The sequence below is a fragment of the Balaenoptera musculus genome, chromosome 13, assembly GCF_009873245.2.
Source record: "Balaenoptera musculus isolate JJ_BM4_2016_0621 chromosome 13, mBalMus1.pri.v3, whole genome shotgun sequence".
Taxonomy (NCBI): domain Eukaryota; kingdom Metazoa; phylum Chordata; class Mammalia; order Artiodactyla; family Balaenopteridae; genus Balaenoptera; species Balaenoptera musculus.
Window position 1 is genome coordinate 6,680,437 of NC_045797.1, and position 15,727 is coordinate 6,696,163.

General features: G+C 40.1%; 1 protein-coding gene across 1 annotated transcript in view; it reads left to right on the forward strand.

Annotated features, from left to right (window-relative positions):
* Window positions 1–2,352, forward strand: part of LONRF2 (LON peptidase N-terminal domain and ring finger 2) — a 33,553-nt gene extending 31,201 nt beyond the window's left edge. The window contains exon 12 of the mRNA XM_036872387.1: window positions 1,068–2,352. Within this exon, the coding sequence (XP_036728282.1) occupies window positions 1,068–1,265 (198 nt within the window). The 3' untranslated portion in view covers window positions 1,266–2,352. The remainder of the gene's footprint in view (window positions 1–1,067) is intronic.
* The last annotated feature ends 13,375 nt before the right edge of the window (window positions 2,353–15,727 follow it).

Genomic DNA, 15,727 nt, shown 5'->3' on the forward strand with positions numbered 1-15,727 from the left:
GGAACTGGGGGGTGAACGCCTTTGGGAGACCATTAGTCTTCCTACCACAGAGGATTTTAGGTCCTTTGTGGGAGATATTTTTATGCCAAGGCCCTTCCCATTAATCATGCTACTCAGTTTCTCCCCACTCTGTAAGATGAGTAGGGAAAGGGAGGGTGTGAATCATACAGAAGGTTGTTTTGTCCAACACTTGTGCCTTCTTCCCTTGGAGAGGAGACGGGTGCCTTCCGCACAGTGACATGGGCTGCCCCGTGTACTTTGGCCTCCATGTTACTCCTAATCTCTCACCCTGAGCTATGGTGAGTCTAGAGCCGCCCTCCCTGGTTCCCAGTTTGGATTCTGAAGTCAAGATGTTAGCAGCAGGGCGCCTTGGATGTCTTGGTTCCAGTACCGGGACTATTGAGAACAACTTTGTGATCAACTTTTGCTTAGAGCTCATTCCAGAAGTGCCCGTTTGGTTATGTGAAATAAAGGCTATCAGGTAGCTTACTAGTTCATATATACGTATATGTATAATTAATAGTAACAATTAATAATATATAATTGATAGCAATTCCTTATATATATATTTAACAATAACTCATATATATAGATGTTTCATATAGAGGTACATTTGTCACTGTATTATAAGGTTTATCTTACTATAACACTCAAACTTGTACACATACTGTTTGCTTTATAAACATTGTGCTGCATATAACATATTTAAAACTTAAAGAACAGTAACAGAACATTGGAAAGTAGAGGTAAAAATGTTAGTCTCCTTTTCTGGCTGGTCCTATGTTCTGAACTAGAGCTTTGAGAGAACAGGGGTGACTAATCCATAGCGTTTCCCTGTGGAAGATGCTTCTCTTGACACATTCTTACTTTTGTGAGTTTCCTCACGTTTAAGTGTGTAACATGAAAGGAAGCTTTGTGTTTTGAGGGCTGAATGAATTGTGCAGTAGACCTCAAAGAGAAGACGGCATTTAATTCTTGCCCACGTGCCTGTGGGTAAACAAAAGACAATTTGGGGGGAACAGGCTTGTACTGTAGGCGCTAATTTTGTGTTGCCCTTTGTTTTGCAGAGTAACCTTCGTGGTCCTGCCTGGTCCTGGTGGACCCTGGCAGTGCTGCCGTTGGAGCGGAAGGCTCAGCTGGCCATGCTCAGCATGATCTCGCTGAAGGAGCGTCTGCTCGCCATTCGGCGAATACTAGCCATCATCACGCGTAAGATGAGCAGTCGGCAAGAGCTGGTTAATAATAGCCGGGAGAGAAATAATTGATTTCCTCTCTCAGGGTTTCTGCAAGCCCTTGTCTTTTTATGAGGAGTTCCAGGCACGGACGAGTGACATCCATCCATCGTGCTTTGTAAAATGCTTGTTGATACGGTTACAGAATGGAACACTTAGCACACGTTGAGCCCTACTCAAAAGTTGCAAGTCTGTGCCTGGTGGAATCTGACTCTGTACGAGGTTAGCCTGAAATTTGAATGGATCCCACGGTTGGAAAACAACCTAAGAAAATCTCTCTGAACCAGATGCTTTTGGTGTGTAGCTCACTGACAACAGGGGACAGCCCAGATGATTGACAAGTGGTTTAGGTTTTGCAAGAAAGAAGACTCCCTTCCCAGTAAAGTGTCTTGCTCGTCCAGATGAGAACAGCATGCTTTGGAGGGAAATCACATTTTTATCTGGAAGCATATTTCTCAGAGTACAGGCTAACCAAAAACGTGCTTAGGCTTTGTGTGTCACTGTGAAGTTGTCTGTGAGGTGGAGGAATCAAACAGTTGTCTAGTGGCAGGGCTGAAGTGAGTCCTTACCCAAGGAGTAGTATAGAACCGGTTAGAACTGTGTTTTGTGTCCTGCAGTAGATCAGGTGTTGTAAATTGCATGTTTTAATTAAATGAATATCAAAATACAAGAAGGGTACCTTGGATGTAGAAAAATCTGAAAACAGTATAGTTGATTTGAGGATATGTACTTACACACACACACACACAAAACAAAGAATGAATAAAGGGAGCTAAAACTGTACATGCATTGGGATGTTCAGAATACAACCAAAGTAGTGCAAAGAACCCCTTGAAAACATAACCCTGTCCCATTAATTCAGTGGATGTGAAGCATTTAGGAAATGTCATCTTTCTACTCAGATTGGCATTAGAAACTAGGCCCATCAGTAAATTTGAGTTCACCATCCATCCACTAATATATGAAGACATTAAAAAGCTGCTATGAAATGGGTATCTGTCTATTCCAGGAAAACACATCGGGACAGTATACAAGGAGAGGGAGGCAGGTATGGGATGTAAACATTTAGCAAGTTTTTCTCCAACCCCAACCTGAAAATTATCTTTCTTTGGTTTTTTTAAATAAGTTTTACAATGATCAGACCAGATGTTGTCTATTAAAAAGCGGTGGTATAAATCCCAACCTCTAGTGCATATTGGTGATGTTAATTGGAATAACCATTTGAACCTGAGATACCGAATTGTTCTTGCTGGCCTAACAGCTGGTGCATTTAGTTGGCTTCTTGGTCTGTGAGGTGGGTGTTCTTTTTTTTTTTTTTTTTTTTAAGATCTTCATTTTTCCTCCCCTCCCCCACATCTTGTGTATTTTTTTTTAATTAATTAATTTATTTATTTTTGGGTCTTCGTTTCTGTGCGAGGGCTTTCTCTAGTTGCAGCGAGCGGGGGCCACTCTTCATCGCGGTGCGCGGGCCTCTCACTATCGCGGCCTCTCCCGTTGCGGAGCACAGGCTCCAGACGCGCAGGCTCAGTAGTCGTGGCTCACGGGCCCAGTTGCTCCACGGCATGTGGGATCTTCCCAGACCAGGGCTCGAACCCGTGTCCCCTGCATTGGCAGGCAGATTCTCAACCGCTGCGCCACCAGGGAAGCCCGAGGTGGATGTTCTTAATGAAGAGATGATGAGAACCAGACTAGAGAATAAATTGCAGCTTTAAGTTTTGCTTTACTTATTCAAGGTATGTGATGTTTTAGTTTTTTTAAATATATTTAATGATACTGAATGTTGGTTTATCAATCCATCAAGCATTTTAATAGAAAGACTTTATAATTGTGTTTGTTTTTACATTGTAGGAGTTTTCAGTAGCCAAAACTCAGTTTCATCGTGGGAATGAGCAAACACTATTCTTGTGTAACTTAAAGTCATAAAGAGAAAATTTGAATGTATTTTCCAGTCAGAAAATTTGAATGTATTTTCCAGTGCCTCTCATATTGTGAATCTCAAATCTCATTATGGTATAAAGGCAGTTTGGCCAGGTGACTTCTAAAATATTTGATTAATTCATGCATTGACAATAGTATTCATTACATCCTAACCTGATCATCTGAAAGGAAGCAAAACTGCATCTAGTGTGCCAGAGACCTTTGTTAGAAATGGTTAGTGACAGTGGTTATGCGTTGACCATGCTCTGTCTTTCTCTTTTAGAAAAATCTTTTTCTACCTTAAAACCGTATAATTGCTGTTTCCATGTGAGGGTGTCCAAATCACCACAGTGTGATCATAATTTCTCCGGGAGCCTTCCTGAAATTAAGTTTCTGTGCTCAGAGTGTTAGGGCTTCCCCATAACAATTGGATGCTATTGCTTTCTAAACCTCACTCTTTAAATATCATAACTTGCATAGTTCTTGAATCATTAAGTTATCTCTTCCTGATGCTGTCTGCCCCTTTCTGAGTCATCTCCTCATCCTGAGTGTTCTCGCGTAAAAGCCTGTTCAACAGTGGTGATGCGGACTAGAGCAGCAAAAGTTTTTATTGTTTCTGTTTTCTGACACCAGAGGGAATGGACCGTGCTCACGCCATGCTCTGCCCCGCATCACACGTCCGCATCCTGCAAAACAGGAGAGGTTGGTACTTCCTGAGCATTTAGATTACATTATTTTTCATGAAGTCAAACGAAGGAAACAATATCCCAAGTCATATTAGGAAGGAAGCTTCCTTTTAGAAAGTTAAAAAAAAAAAAAGAAATCCCAACTCCGGTTTGCTGTAAATCTAGCTAAAGCAGAACAGTCCCCTTTCCCCTCCCCCTTCCTACCTTTTTTCTGTGATAGAGATGTCATTTCTAAGAATTTCTCAGGAAATAATGTAATCTCTCGTGCAAAGTCAGAGTATTCCAGTTTAATTTTACTGAAAGTGTTCTGACCCTAATGCTCTAGTTACATCAGAATAAAAACAATCTATTTAGAGTAATAACAGTGTAGGGGAGTCATTTTTCTTCTTTAAATTTAGCACTGGAAGTACAGTACACTCTGTTAGGTATTTTTCCGTTCACTCTCCTAAGTGGCTTGACTCCGAATTCCATCCCTGCCTGTGTCTTTGAAATGCAGCTGACATCCTGACAGGCAGTATTCTGAAAGCCAGGTAGATTTTGGGGGTATCTTGTTCCCTGTGAGTCCCTGTCTTCTGAATTGAAAGGATATTTTTGAAGTTCCAAATTAAAACAGTTAAAATTTTTCAGGTTTATCCATGCAACCACCATAAGTTCTAACCAATTCACGTGCCAAGTTTTGGAGTGTGATCTCATTTTTATAACCAAAATAATGTCTTCTCTTAAACTGCTCCTCCCACCCAAACCAAGAAACCCCGAATGTTTAATAAGTGATATCTCAACTCTTAACATACGTCAGGTCTTACCATGGGACTTTCAAATCATCAAGGAACAAACTTATAGATGGTAAAATTGCTGTGACCCATATTATCATTTTGTCATAAAATTATTTGAAAGTTGGCAGTTGATACAATCAGAATACTCCATTGCCTGACCTAGCTGTATAGTCATTAGGATCTGTAAGCTGCTTTTAAAAAGTATTCATCTGTTTCTTCTCCTTCCTTTCTTTTTTTATGTTTTCCCCCACCACTTAAATTACTGTTTTAAAATTTCGATGCTGTCTTTCAAATAATAAAAAAAAAGAAATATCAAAGATATGAGGAAGAAAGATAGTAGCTCATTAGGAGGAAAATAAATGTGGGTGGTTTCTTTCTGTGTAAAGCACGAGGTTTTATTTTTCCCAGATATGCCTGTGGAGTCAAGTAGGGAGGTCCCTGTCTCCCATTTTAACGTGGGTAGCAGTGGCAACTTGCAGAAAGAAGCTCTTTGTCTTTAGCACCATCCCTACTAAAAGGCCCTGTTCTGATTCTGTGGTTCACCAAAACCTAATTCCCAAGGAAGCTAGATTTGAATGGGTAGGGGGGTGTCTGTGCCAGCCACACAGGGGAAGAATTGAACCCTGAATGTTGCCAAGTATCACCTCCTCTCTACTAGGCCTAGATGCTTAAGTCTAAGCCATTGACTTCAGTCTCCTGGAAGAAGGTCTTTTCACCCTTACAATTGCTCACGTTAACTTCACCTATCACTTACCCACTGCTAAAAAAAATTACCAACATCTGCTGGATCCTATAAAGTAGCTTTTAGTAGTGGATCTTAGGTGTATATTCTAGTAGTGCACATTGGAATATTAGGATATTTCAGCAGCATAAAATAAAGAAGAAATTACAGTGCCACCATTGTACTTGGCCACGTTGGGAACCGTATCTCTGATTTGCGCCTGGGTCTTAATTTGTAACCGTGACTGAGTAACAATACAGAGAGGTCCATGCCATTGAAAGAAGAGTTTACTGTTATTCACAGTTCTGTTAGAAATGAGAGGCATGGCACTTGGGGCCACTTGGGGAAGCACCCAGCGTCCGGAGGCAGAGACAGGAATGAAGGGAAGGCATGGGGCATTGTATTTTGGCAAGAAAGGGGAAACAGCACGGCTAGTTTGTATAATGTCGGTGGGCTGTGGGCTGCAGGGTGGTCTCTAGTTGTCTGGTACCGGCCCTGGGTGATTCGGGCAGAGGAATATTGCCTCTTGGAGGGTAAGAACCATCAGAGGAGGTGGCTCAGAGTGTGAGCGCTGGATTGTTGGTTTTTGTATGAAAGTCGTGCTCCCTTGTGAGCCCTTTGCTGTCTCTTAAGTATTGGCTACTCCAGGAGGGGCCACCTCTCCCCTGTCAGGGGGGCCCCCAAGAAGTCAAAATATCATAAAAATATTTTTTAAAAACATGATTAATACAATTAGTCCTCATGTTTTGATATCACATTAAGGAAACTTGGGGTGATAACAGAGACAATGGAGACATTTAGAGAATAGGGCATAAGTTACCTTAAACAGCATAGAAAGCATTTTTTATGAGAGTAAAATAAAACACAGAGGAACACTGGTGAAGGTATAAGGAGTCCTTGAGGCTGGCTCATAATTAAGTTTCCCATTTATATGACATTAGCCAAGATCACAGATCTGGAATTTTTTGGGGGGGGTGTTCTTTAATAATATTTTGCAAGAGTTGTAAAGTGTGTTAAAAGTATTAGTCTGGGGCTTCCCTGGTGGCGCAATGGTTGAGAATCTGCCTGCCAATGCAGGGGACACGGGTTTGAGCCCTGGTCTGGGACGATCCCACATGCCGCGGAGCAACTAGGCCTGTGAGCCACAACTACTGAGCCTGCGTGTCTGGAACCTGTGCTCCGCAACAAGAGAGGCCACCATAGTGAGAGGCCCGTGCACTGCGATGAAGAGTGGCCCCCGCTTGCCGCAACTGGAGAAAGCCCTCGCACAGAAACGAAGACCCAACACAGCCAAAAATAAATAAATAAATAAATAATAATTTAAAAAAAAAGTATTAGTCTGATAATATCTTGGTGTATTTCTTGGGTTAAGATGGCAGGTCGAGCAGTTGTGCTATTGGAGGGTATGATCTGGTAATTTAGTAAAGTATATTAGCGATTAGTGGTATCAACATTTTTGGAAAAAAAAAGATAATAAGTTCAGCCAGCAAAATTGAGCTTATTCATAAATAGCAGATTGCAATTTGGGACAAGCAAACTATGGTGAACCACAGGCAAGTTTGGAGAGCAAAGGCAGAGAATGTTCCTTCATAGAGGAAAGGAGGAAGTTGGGAGGGATTTTTTTTTTTGAAGTATTCTATTCTGTTCTATTTATCTATTTATGGCTGTGCTAGGTCTTAGTAGAGGCATGCGGGATCTTTAACTGCAGCATGTGGACTTCTTAGTTGAGGCATGCGGACTTCTTAATTGTGGCATGCAGACTCTTAGTTGCGGCATGTGAACTCTTAGTTGCGGCATGCATGCGGGATCTAGTTCCCTGACCAGGGATCGAACCCGGGCCCCCTGCATTGGGAGTATGGAGTCTTACCCACTGGACCACGAGGGGAGTCCCAGGAGAGGTTGCTTTGAGCAAAAGTTCATCAGTGGAAAATGAAAGTTTGCAGTGGTGGCACCTTTTCATTGACTGCAAGGGAGGGCAGCTTGCTGTTGCCAGGCCAAGGGGGCAGTCTTCCTTCTTCCTGCAGTGCTGTTCAAGATGTGATCTTGTGGATTCCTAATTCCAATTCTGAGTTAGGGTTCGTTAAAGCATTTTCACAGTGGTATGTGTGTGTAACTGAGGGAAAGGAGTAGTTATGGGGAGAGACACAGGGCAGGAGGTTCTGGTGGAAAGCTGGAGGGCAGTAGTAGGAGAAGGCAGTGGGGAGTGAGCGGTCCTCGCCTAGGGGCTTGAAGGGTTGACTTTGGTAAGACAGCAGATGCTTCCTGGGGAAAGTAATAATCGCCATTAATTTTTGGAATGGTGTACAAATGGTATTGATAGTAACATCTGCCAGATTTCCCTTTAGGCATGGGAGTGTAGGGGGCTATATGTGTTGCAGAGAGTAAGGAATATATATACCAGGATTATGGGCTAAGCAGACAGCAAGCTGAGAAACATAATAGAATGCATAATTTTGAAGGAAGAAAAGCAAAAATGTCTTGTGTCCAATTTGTACCTTAGGAAAGGCAGTCCGTGGGTGGAGGTCTTAGTGTCCAGGGTGTAAAGTTGTCTCCAGTGGCAGACTTGTGGTCTGAGATGTCATCTGAGCAGTGAGATTCTGGGCCAGGGTGATGTCTAGGATGTGGGATTTGGTATCAGTTTTAAATGGATACCCAGTTGGGTTGATGTGGGTTTCAGCACTTGCTATGTTTGGTTGAAACAATGGCTTACTTAAAGAGTTTGCAAACCAGTGAAAGCTCCCAATTCAGTAGTAATAAGATTGACAGTGAGCAGAATGGTGTGCAGCTGTACCTGGCAGAGTTTTTGTTTTTGTTTTTGTTTTTTGGTGGAAGTTTATGTTTGGTTGGGTCCCATATCATATGAGTGGCTGCCTAGCATGTGGGAATGTCTGTGATTAATGGGCCCTATTAAAAAATAAAATTCAACTGAGTAAATTTGAAGACCTAATTGGCTTTATTAAATGATTCATGGATCAGACAGCATCTCCTCTAGCAAGCAGAGTGATACCCTGGGGAGTTATACAAAATGGAAGGCTTTTATAAAAAAAGAGGGTGGGATGAGGAATACATTAGCAAAAGAAAAATGAAAGTTCATTGGAGAAAAGTAAGGGTTCAGGGTGTTGACGGCTTCTCATTGGCTAAGTTGCAGTATTTTCCATTGGCCAGGCTTGTTGCTAGGCAAGGAGAAAATCTCTTCCTGCTGGGGTAGTGGAGATGCAAGGTAAGTATCTTCCTGCTTGAGGTAATTGACAATGAGTGGTAGGGTGTGAGAGCTTCCTCTGCAGGCCTCCCCAACTTCCGATGTTGGTTGACATTTTCTTTATTAATTTTCACGTTTTCCCCTTTTTAACAAGATCTTTGTCCAGAAGCATTGCTAATGAAAAGTCAGGTTTTCTGAGTTCAGTAGCCTTCATCCCCTGATGCCAGGAAGGACCTTTCCTGAGTGTCATGTCCCATGTTAGATGGACAGTGTGTGGACTGGAAACCACTTCAGGCCCGTTTGAGTAACAAGGAAAGGTAGTAGGGAGAACTCTCGGGTGTTTCTTTTCCAAAGACTATATTTTGTCAAGGTCATAAGCATTGGAGATCATCTTGAAGTGCTGAGCTAGCAACACCTTATTAGGTATGTCATTTTTAGGGACTGCTGCCTTTACTTGTTAAGCCAGGAGTAAGTCAGTTTTTTAGTGCCTGTGGGGAGAGAATCTCCTAGTTTAAAGAATTATTCTAAATGCCTTGCAAAGATGGATGCTGCTGGTGAGATTTCTTAGTGAGTAGGGACAAATATGATGTAGATAACCATATGACCATGAAGGTGAAGAAAGGACTTTATCTTTCCAGGCCATTGTCAGAGTAAGAAGATAAAGAGGGTCTCATGTTCAGTTAAAGTGTGAAATATTGATCCATATTTTTGGGGCAGCGGCAGTCTACCTTGTTGACCTAAAACAATAAAACAGCCAGTTATTTTACCAGCAAAATGGGTTTATCGGGGATCAACAAAGAATTGCAATTTGGGACATGCAGTCTGTGGTGAACCACAGGCAAGTCTGGTGAACAAAGGGGCGGAACATTCTTTTATAGAGGAGAAGGGGGAGTTGGGAGGGGCTGTTATAAACAAAGAATCCACTGGAGGAACCTGGAGTTCGAAGTGTAATGGCTTTTCATTGGCTCAGTCATGACAGTGTCTCATTAGCTGGGTTATTGCCAAGGAAGGAGAAATTCTTCCTTCCTCCTGTTGGGTAGTAAAGTAGTCACCTTCCTGTTGGAGATGCAAGGCATGTCTCTTTCTGTTGGGTGTGCAATTGATGTCAAGTGGTAGGACATGAGAGCGCCCCCTTCTGGTGTCACTACTCCATTTTAAATGAGGTTTCTGTTTATTAATTTTCACATTTCCCCCTTTTGATCAAGATCTTTCTCTGAAAGTGTCACTGATCAAGACTCAGGTTTTTTCAGATTTAGTGTCCTTTTGTCCCTCGATGTCAGGAAGGACCTTTCCTGGGTGTTGTGACCCATGTCAGAGGAAAAGTACACAGATTAGAAACCTATCAAGGTCATATTCAAGTAACAAGGAGAGGTAAGAAGGAGATCTCTTGGGCATTTCCCATCTAAAATTTGTATCTTAGAATAGTGATACAAGTGCGCCCTCAAAACTGAAAGAATTAAACAAGCTCTTTGGGAAGACACAGTGCAGGAATAAACATGAAGCAATAGCTAATGAACTTTTTGCAAAAATAGCAAAACTTCAAAGACTTTTTTTGTTGTTATCTCAGGAGAACTGTTTGGAACCAAGTGTTTTATCAGTAATACAGCCTGTAGGTTGCAAATTCAGAGACCATGAATTTGAATAAGAAACTAGGCTCAGTTAATAGTCCAGATGAAAGAGAGAGACTATGAATCCTGAACTTTCTGATGGGGCTAGTCTGGACATCTTGGGAAAGCTGTCTTATCAGATGTCATCTGTTTCAATTCTGGGGAATCTTTACCTTCAAGTCACCAGGTGGTGTGCAGGTCCAGCCAGGGTTTGGTTCTTTTTTTAGATGTGTCATTTGAATCCAAGAGTCTGTTTTCTGGAGTTTTGGCAGTACCAGGGTTGGTTAGTGGTACCTGATACAGGCGTTTCCAGCGAAGTTGAAGAGAGCTTTTCCAGAGGTGTCTTTTTCAGTAGACGAAATCTCCAGGTTGCAAGGTGTTACGCTAAAGGTCCTTGTCTCCCTGGAGCACATTATGAAAAGATTGCTCTATCAGAACATGGTTGTTTTTTTTTTGAACATCTTTATTGGCTATTGGAGTATAATTGCTTTACAATGGTGTGTTAGTTTCTGCTGTATAACAAAGTGAATTAGCTATACATATACATATATCCCCATATCTCCTCCTTCTTGCGTTTCCCGCCCACCCTCCCTATCCCACCCCTCTAGGTGGTCACACAGCACCAAGCTGATTTCCCTGTGCTTTGTGGCTGCTTCCCACTAGCTATCTATTTTACATTTGGTAGTGTATATATGTCCATGCCACTCTCTCACTTCATCCCAGCTTACCCTTCCCCCTCCCCGTATCCTCAAGTCCATTCTCTACATCTGCATCTTTATTCCTGTCCTGCCCCTAGGTTCTTCAGAACCAGTTTTATTTTTCTTTTTTTAGATTCCATATATATGTGTTAGCATACAGTATTGGTTTTACTCTGTCTGACTTACTTCACTCTGTATGACAGACTGTAGATCCATCCAACTCAATACAAATAACTCAATTTCATTTCTTTTTATGGCTGAGTAATATTCCACTGTATATATGTGCCACATCTTCTTTATCCATTCATCTGTCGATGGACATTTAGGTTGGTTCCATGACCTGGCTATTGTAAACAGTGCTGCATTGAACATTGTGGTGCATGTCTCTTTTTGAATTATGGTTTTCTCAGGGTATATGCCCAGTAGTGGGATTGCTGGGTCGTATAGTAGTTCTATTTTAGGTTTTTTAAGGAACCTCCATACTGTTCTCCATAGTGGCTGTATCAATTTACATTCCCACCAACACTGCAAGAGGGTTCCCTTTTCTCCACACTCTCTCCAGTGTTTATTGTTTGTAGATTTTTGATGATGGCCATTCTGACTGGTGTGAGGTGATACTTCATTGTAGTTTTGATTTGCATTTCTCTAATGATTAGTGATGTTGAGCATCCTTTTATGTGTTTGTTGGTAATCTGTATATCTTCTTTGGAGAAATGTCTATTTAGATCTTCTGCCCATTTTTGGATTGGGTTGTTTGTTTTTTTGATACTGAGCTGCATGAGCTGCTTGTAAATTTTGGAGATTAATCCTTTGTCAGTTGCTTCATTTGCAAATATTTTCTCCCATTCTGATGGTTGTCTTTTCGTCTTGTTTATGGTTTCCTTTGCTGTGCAAAAGCTTTTAAGTTTCATTAGGTCCCACTTGTTAATTTTTGTTTTTATTTCCATTTCTCTAGGAGGAAGGTCAAAAAGGATCTTGCTGTGATTTACGTCATAGAGTGTTCTGCCTATGTTTTCCTCTAAGAGTTTTATAGTGTCTGGCCTTACATTTAGGTCTTTAATCCATTTTGAGTTTATTTTTGTGTATGGTGTTAGGGAGTGTTATAATTTCTTTTTTTACATGTAGCTGTCCAGTTTTCCCAGCACCACTTATTGAAGAGGCTGTCTTTTCTCCATTGTATAATCTTGCCTCCTTTATCAAAAATAAGGTGACCATATATGCGTGGGTTTATCTCTGGGCTTTCTCTCCTGTTCCATTGATCTGTATTTCTGTTTTTGTGCCAGTACCATACTGTCTTGATTACTGTAGCTTTTTAGTATAGTCTGAAGTCCGGGAGCCTGATTCCTCCAGCTCCGTTTTTCTTTCTCAAGATTGCTTTGGCTATTCAGGGTCTTTTGTCTTTCCATACAAATAGTGAAATTTTTTGTTCCAGTTCTGTGAAAAATGCCATTGGTATTTGACATTGGGATTGCATTGAATCTGTAGATTGCTTTGAGTAATATAGTCATTTTTACAATGCTGATTATTCCAATCCAAGAACATAGTATATCTCTCCATCTGTTTGTATTATCTTTAATTTCTTTCATCAGTGTCTTATAGTTTTCTGCATACAGGTCTTTTGTCTCCTTAGGTAGGTTTATTCCTAGGTGTTTTATTCTTTTTGTTGCAATGGTAAATGGGAGTGTTTCCTTAATTTCTCTTTCAGATTTTTCATCATTTGTGTATAGGAATGCAAGAGATTTCTGTGCATTAATTTTGTATCCTGCTACTTTACCAGATTCACTGATTAGCTCTAGTAGTTTTCTGGTAGCATCTTTAGGATTCTCTATGTATAGTATCATGTCATCTGCACATAGTGACAGCTTTACTTCCTCTTTTTTGATTTGGATTCCTTTTATTTCTTTTTCTTCTCTGATTGCTGTGGCTAAAACTTCCAAAACTATGTTGAATAATGGTGAGAGTGGACAATCTTGTCTTGTTCCTTATCTTAGAGGAAATGGTTTCAGTTTTTTGCCATTGAGAACGATGTTGGCTGTGGGTTTGTCATATATGGCCTTTATTATCTTGAGGTAATTTCCTTCTGTGCCTACTTTCTGGAGGGTTTTTATCATAAATGGGTGTTGAATTTTGTCAAAAGCTTTTTCTGCATCTGTTGAGATGATCATATGGTTTTTCTCCTTCAATTTGTTAATATGCTTTATCACATTGATTGATTTGTGTATATTGAAGAATCCTTGCATTACTGGGACAAACCCCACTTGCTCATGGTATATGATCCTTTTAATGTGCTATTGGATTCTGTTTGCTCGTATTTTGTTGGAATTTTTGCATCTGTGTTCCTCAGTGATAGTGGCCTGTAGTTTTCTTTCTTTGTGACATCTTTGTCTGGTTTTGGTATCAGGGTGATGGTGGCCTCGTAGAATGGGTTTGGGAGTGTTCCTCCCTCTGCTATATTTTGGAAGAGTTTGAGAAGGATAGGTGTTAGCTCTTCTGTAAATGTTTGACAGAATTTGCCTGTGAAGCCATCTGGTCCTGGGCTTTTGTTTGTTGGAAGATTTTTAATCACAGTCTCAATTTCATTGCTTGTGATTGGTCTGTTTATATTTTCTGTTTCTTCCTGGTTCAGTCTCAGAAGGTTGAGCTTTTCTAAAAATTTGTCTGTTTCTTCCAGGTTGTTCATTTTATTGGCATATAGTTGCTTGTAGTAATCTCTCATGATGCTTTGTATTTCTGCAGTGTCAGTTGTTACTTCTCCTTTTTCATTTCTAATTCTGTGGATTTGAGTCTTTTCCCTTTTTTCCCTGATGAGTCTGGCTAATGGTTTATCAATTTTGTTTATCTTCTCAAAGAACCAGCTTTTAGTTTTATTGATCTTTGCTCTCATTTCCTTCATTTCTTTTTCATTTATTTCTGATCTGATCTTTATGATTTCTTTCCTTCTGCTAACTTTGGGGTATTTTGTTCTTCTTTCTCTAATTGCTTTAGGTGTATGGTTAGGTTGTTTATTTGAGATGTTTCTTGTTTCTTGAGGTAGGATTGTATTGCTATAAACTTCCCTCTTAGAACTGCTTTTGCTGCATCCCATAGGTTTTGGGTTGTCGTGTTATCATTGTCATTTGTTTCTAGGTATTTTTTTATTTCCTCTTTGATTTCTTCAGTGGTCTCTTGGTTATTTAGTAGTGTATGGTTTAGTCTCCATGTGTTTGTATTTTTTACAGTTTTTTTTCCTGTAATTGATATCTAGTCTCATAACCTTTTGGTTGGAAAAGGTACTTGATATGATTTTAATTTTCTTAAATTTCCCAAGGCTTGATTTGTGACCCAAGATGTGATCTATCCTTGAGAATGTTCCATGAGCACTTGAGAAAAATGTGTATTCTGTTGTTTTTGGGTGGAATGTCCTATAAATATCAATTAAGTCCATCTTGTTTAATGTATCATTTAAAGCTTGTGTTTCCTTATTTATTTTCATTTTGGATGATCTGTCCATTGGTGAAAGTGGGGTGTTAAAGTCCCCTACTATGATTGTGTTACTGTCGATTTTCCCTTTTATGGCTGTTAGTATTTGCCTTATGTATTGAGGTGCTCCTGTGTTGGGTGCATAAATATTTACAATTGTTATACCTTCCTCTTGGATCAATCCCTTGATCATTATATAGTGTCCTTCTTTGTCTCTTGTAATAGTCTTTATTTTAACGTCTATTTTGTCTGATATGAGAATTGCTACTCCAGCTTTCTTTTGATTTCCATTTGCATGGAATACCTTTTTCCATCCTCTCACTTTCAGTCTGTATGTGTCTCTAGGTCTGAAGTGGGTCTCTTGTAGACAGTATATATATGGGTCTTGTTTTTGTATCCATTCAGCCAGTCTGTGTCTTTTGGTGGGAGCATTTAATCCATTTACATTTAAGGTAATTATCAATATGTATGTTCCTATTCCCATTTTCTTAAATGTTTTGGGTTTGTTATTGCAGGTGTTTTCCTTCTCTTGTGTTTCTTGCCTAGAGAAGTTCCTTTAGCATTTGTTGTAAAGCTGGTTTGGTGGTGCTGAACTCTCTCAGCTTTTGCTTGTCTGTAAAGGTTTTAATTTCTCCATCAAATCTGAATGAGATCCTTGCTGGGTAGAGTAACCTTGGTTGTAGGTTTTTCTCCTTCATCACTTTAAGTATATCCTGCCACTCCCTTCTGGCTTGCAGAGTTTCTGCTGAAAGATCAGCTGTTAACCTTATGGGGATTCCCTTGTGTGTTATTTGTTGTTTTTCCCTTGCTGCTTTTAATATGTTTTCTTTATATTTAATTTTTGATAGTTTGAGTAATATGTGTCTTGGCGAGTTTCTCCTTGGATTTATCCTGTATGGTACTCTCTGTGCTTCCAGGACTTGATTAACTATTTCCTTTCCCATATTAGGGAAGTTTTCAACTATAATCTCTTCAAATATTTTCTCAGTCCCTTTCTTTTTCTCTTCTTCTTCTGGGACCCCTATAATTCGAATGTTGGTGTGTTTAATGTTGTCCCAGAGGTCTCTGAGACTGTCCTCAGTTCTTTTCATTCCTTTTTCTTTATTCTGCTCTGCAGTAGTTATTTCCACTATTTTATCTTCCAGGTCACTTATCCGTTCTTCTGCCTCAGTTATTCTGCTATTGATCCCGTCTAGAGTATTTTTAATTTCATTTATTGTGTCTTTCATCGTTGTTTGGTTCCTCTTTAGTTCTTCTACATCCTTGTTAAATGTTTCTTGCATTTTGTCTATTCTATTTCCAAGATTTTGGATCATCTTTACTATCATTATTCTGAATTCTTTTTCAGGTAGACTGCCTATTTCCTCTTCATTTGTTAGGTCTGGTGTGTTTTGACCCTGCTCCTTCATCTGCTGTGTGTTTCTCTGTCTTTTCA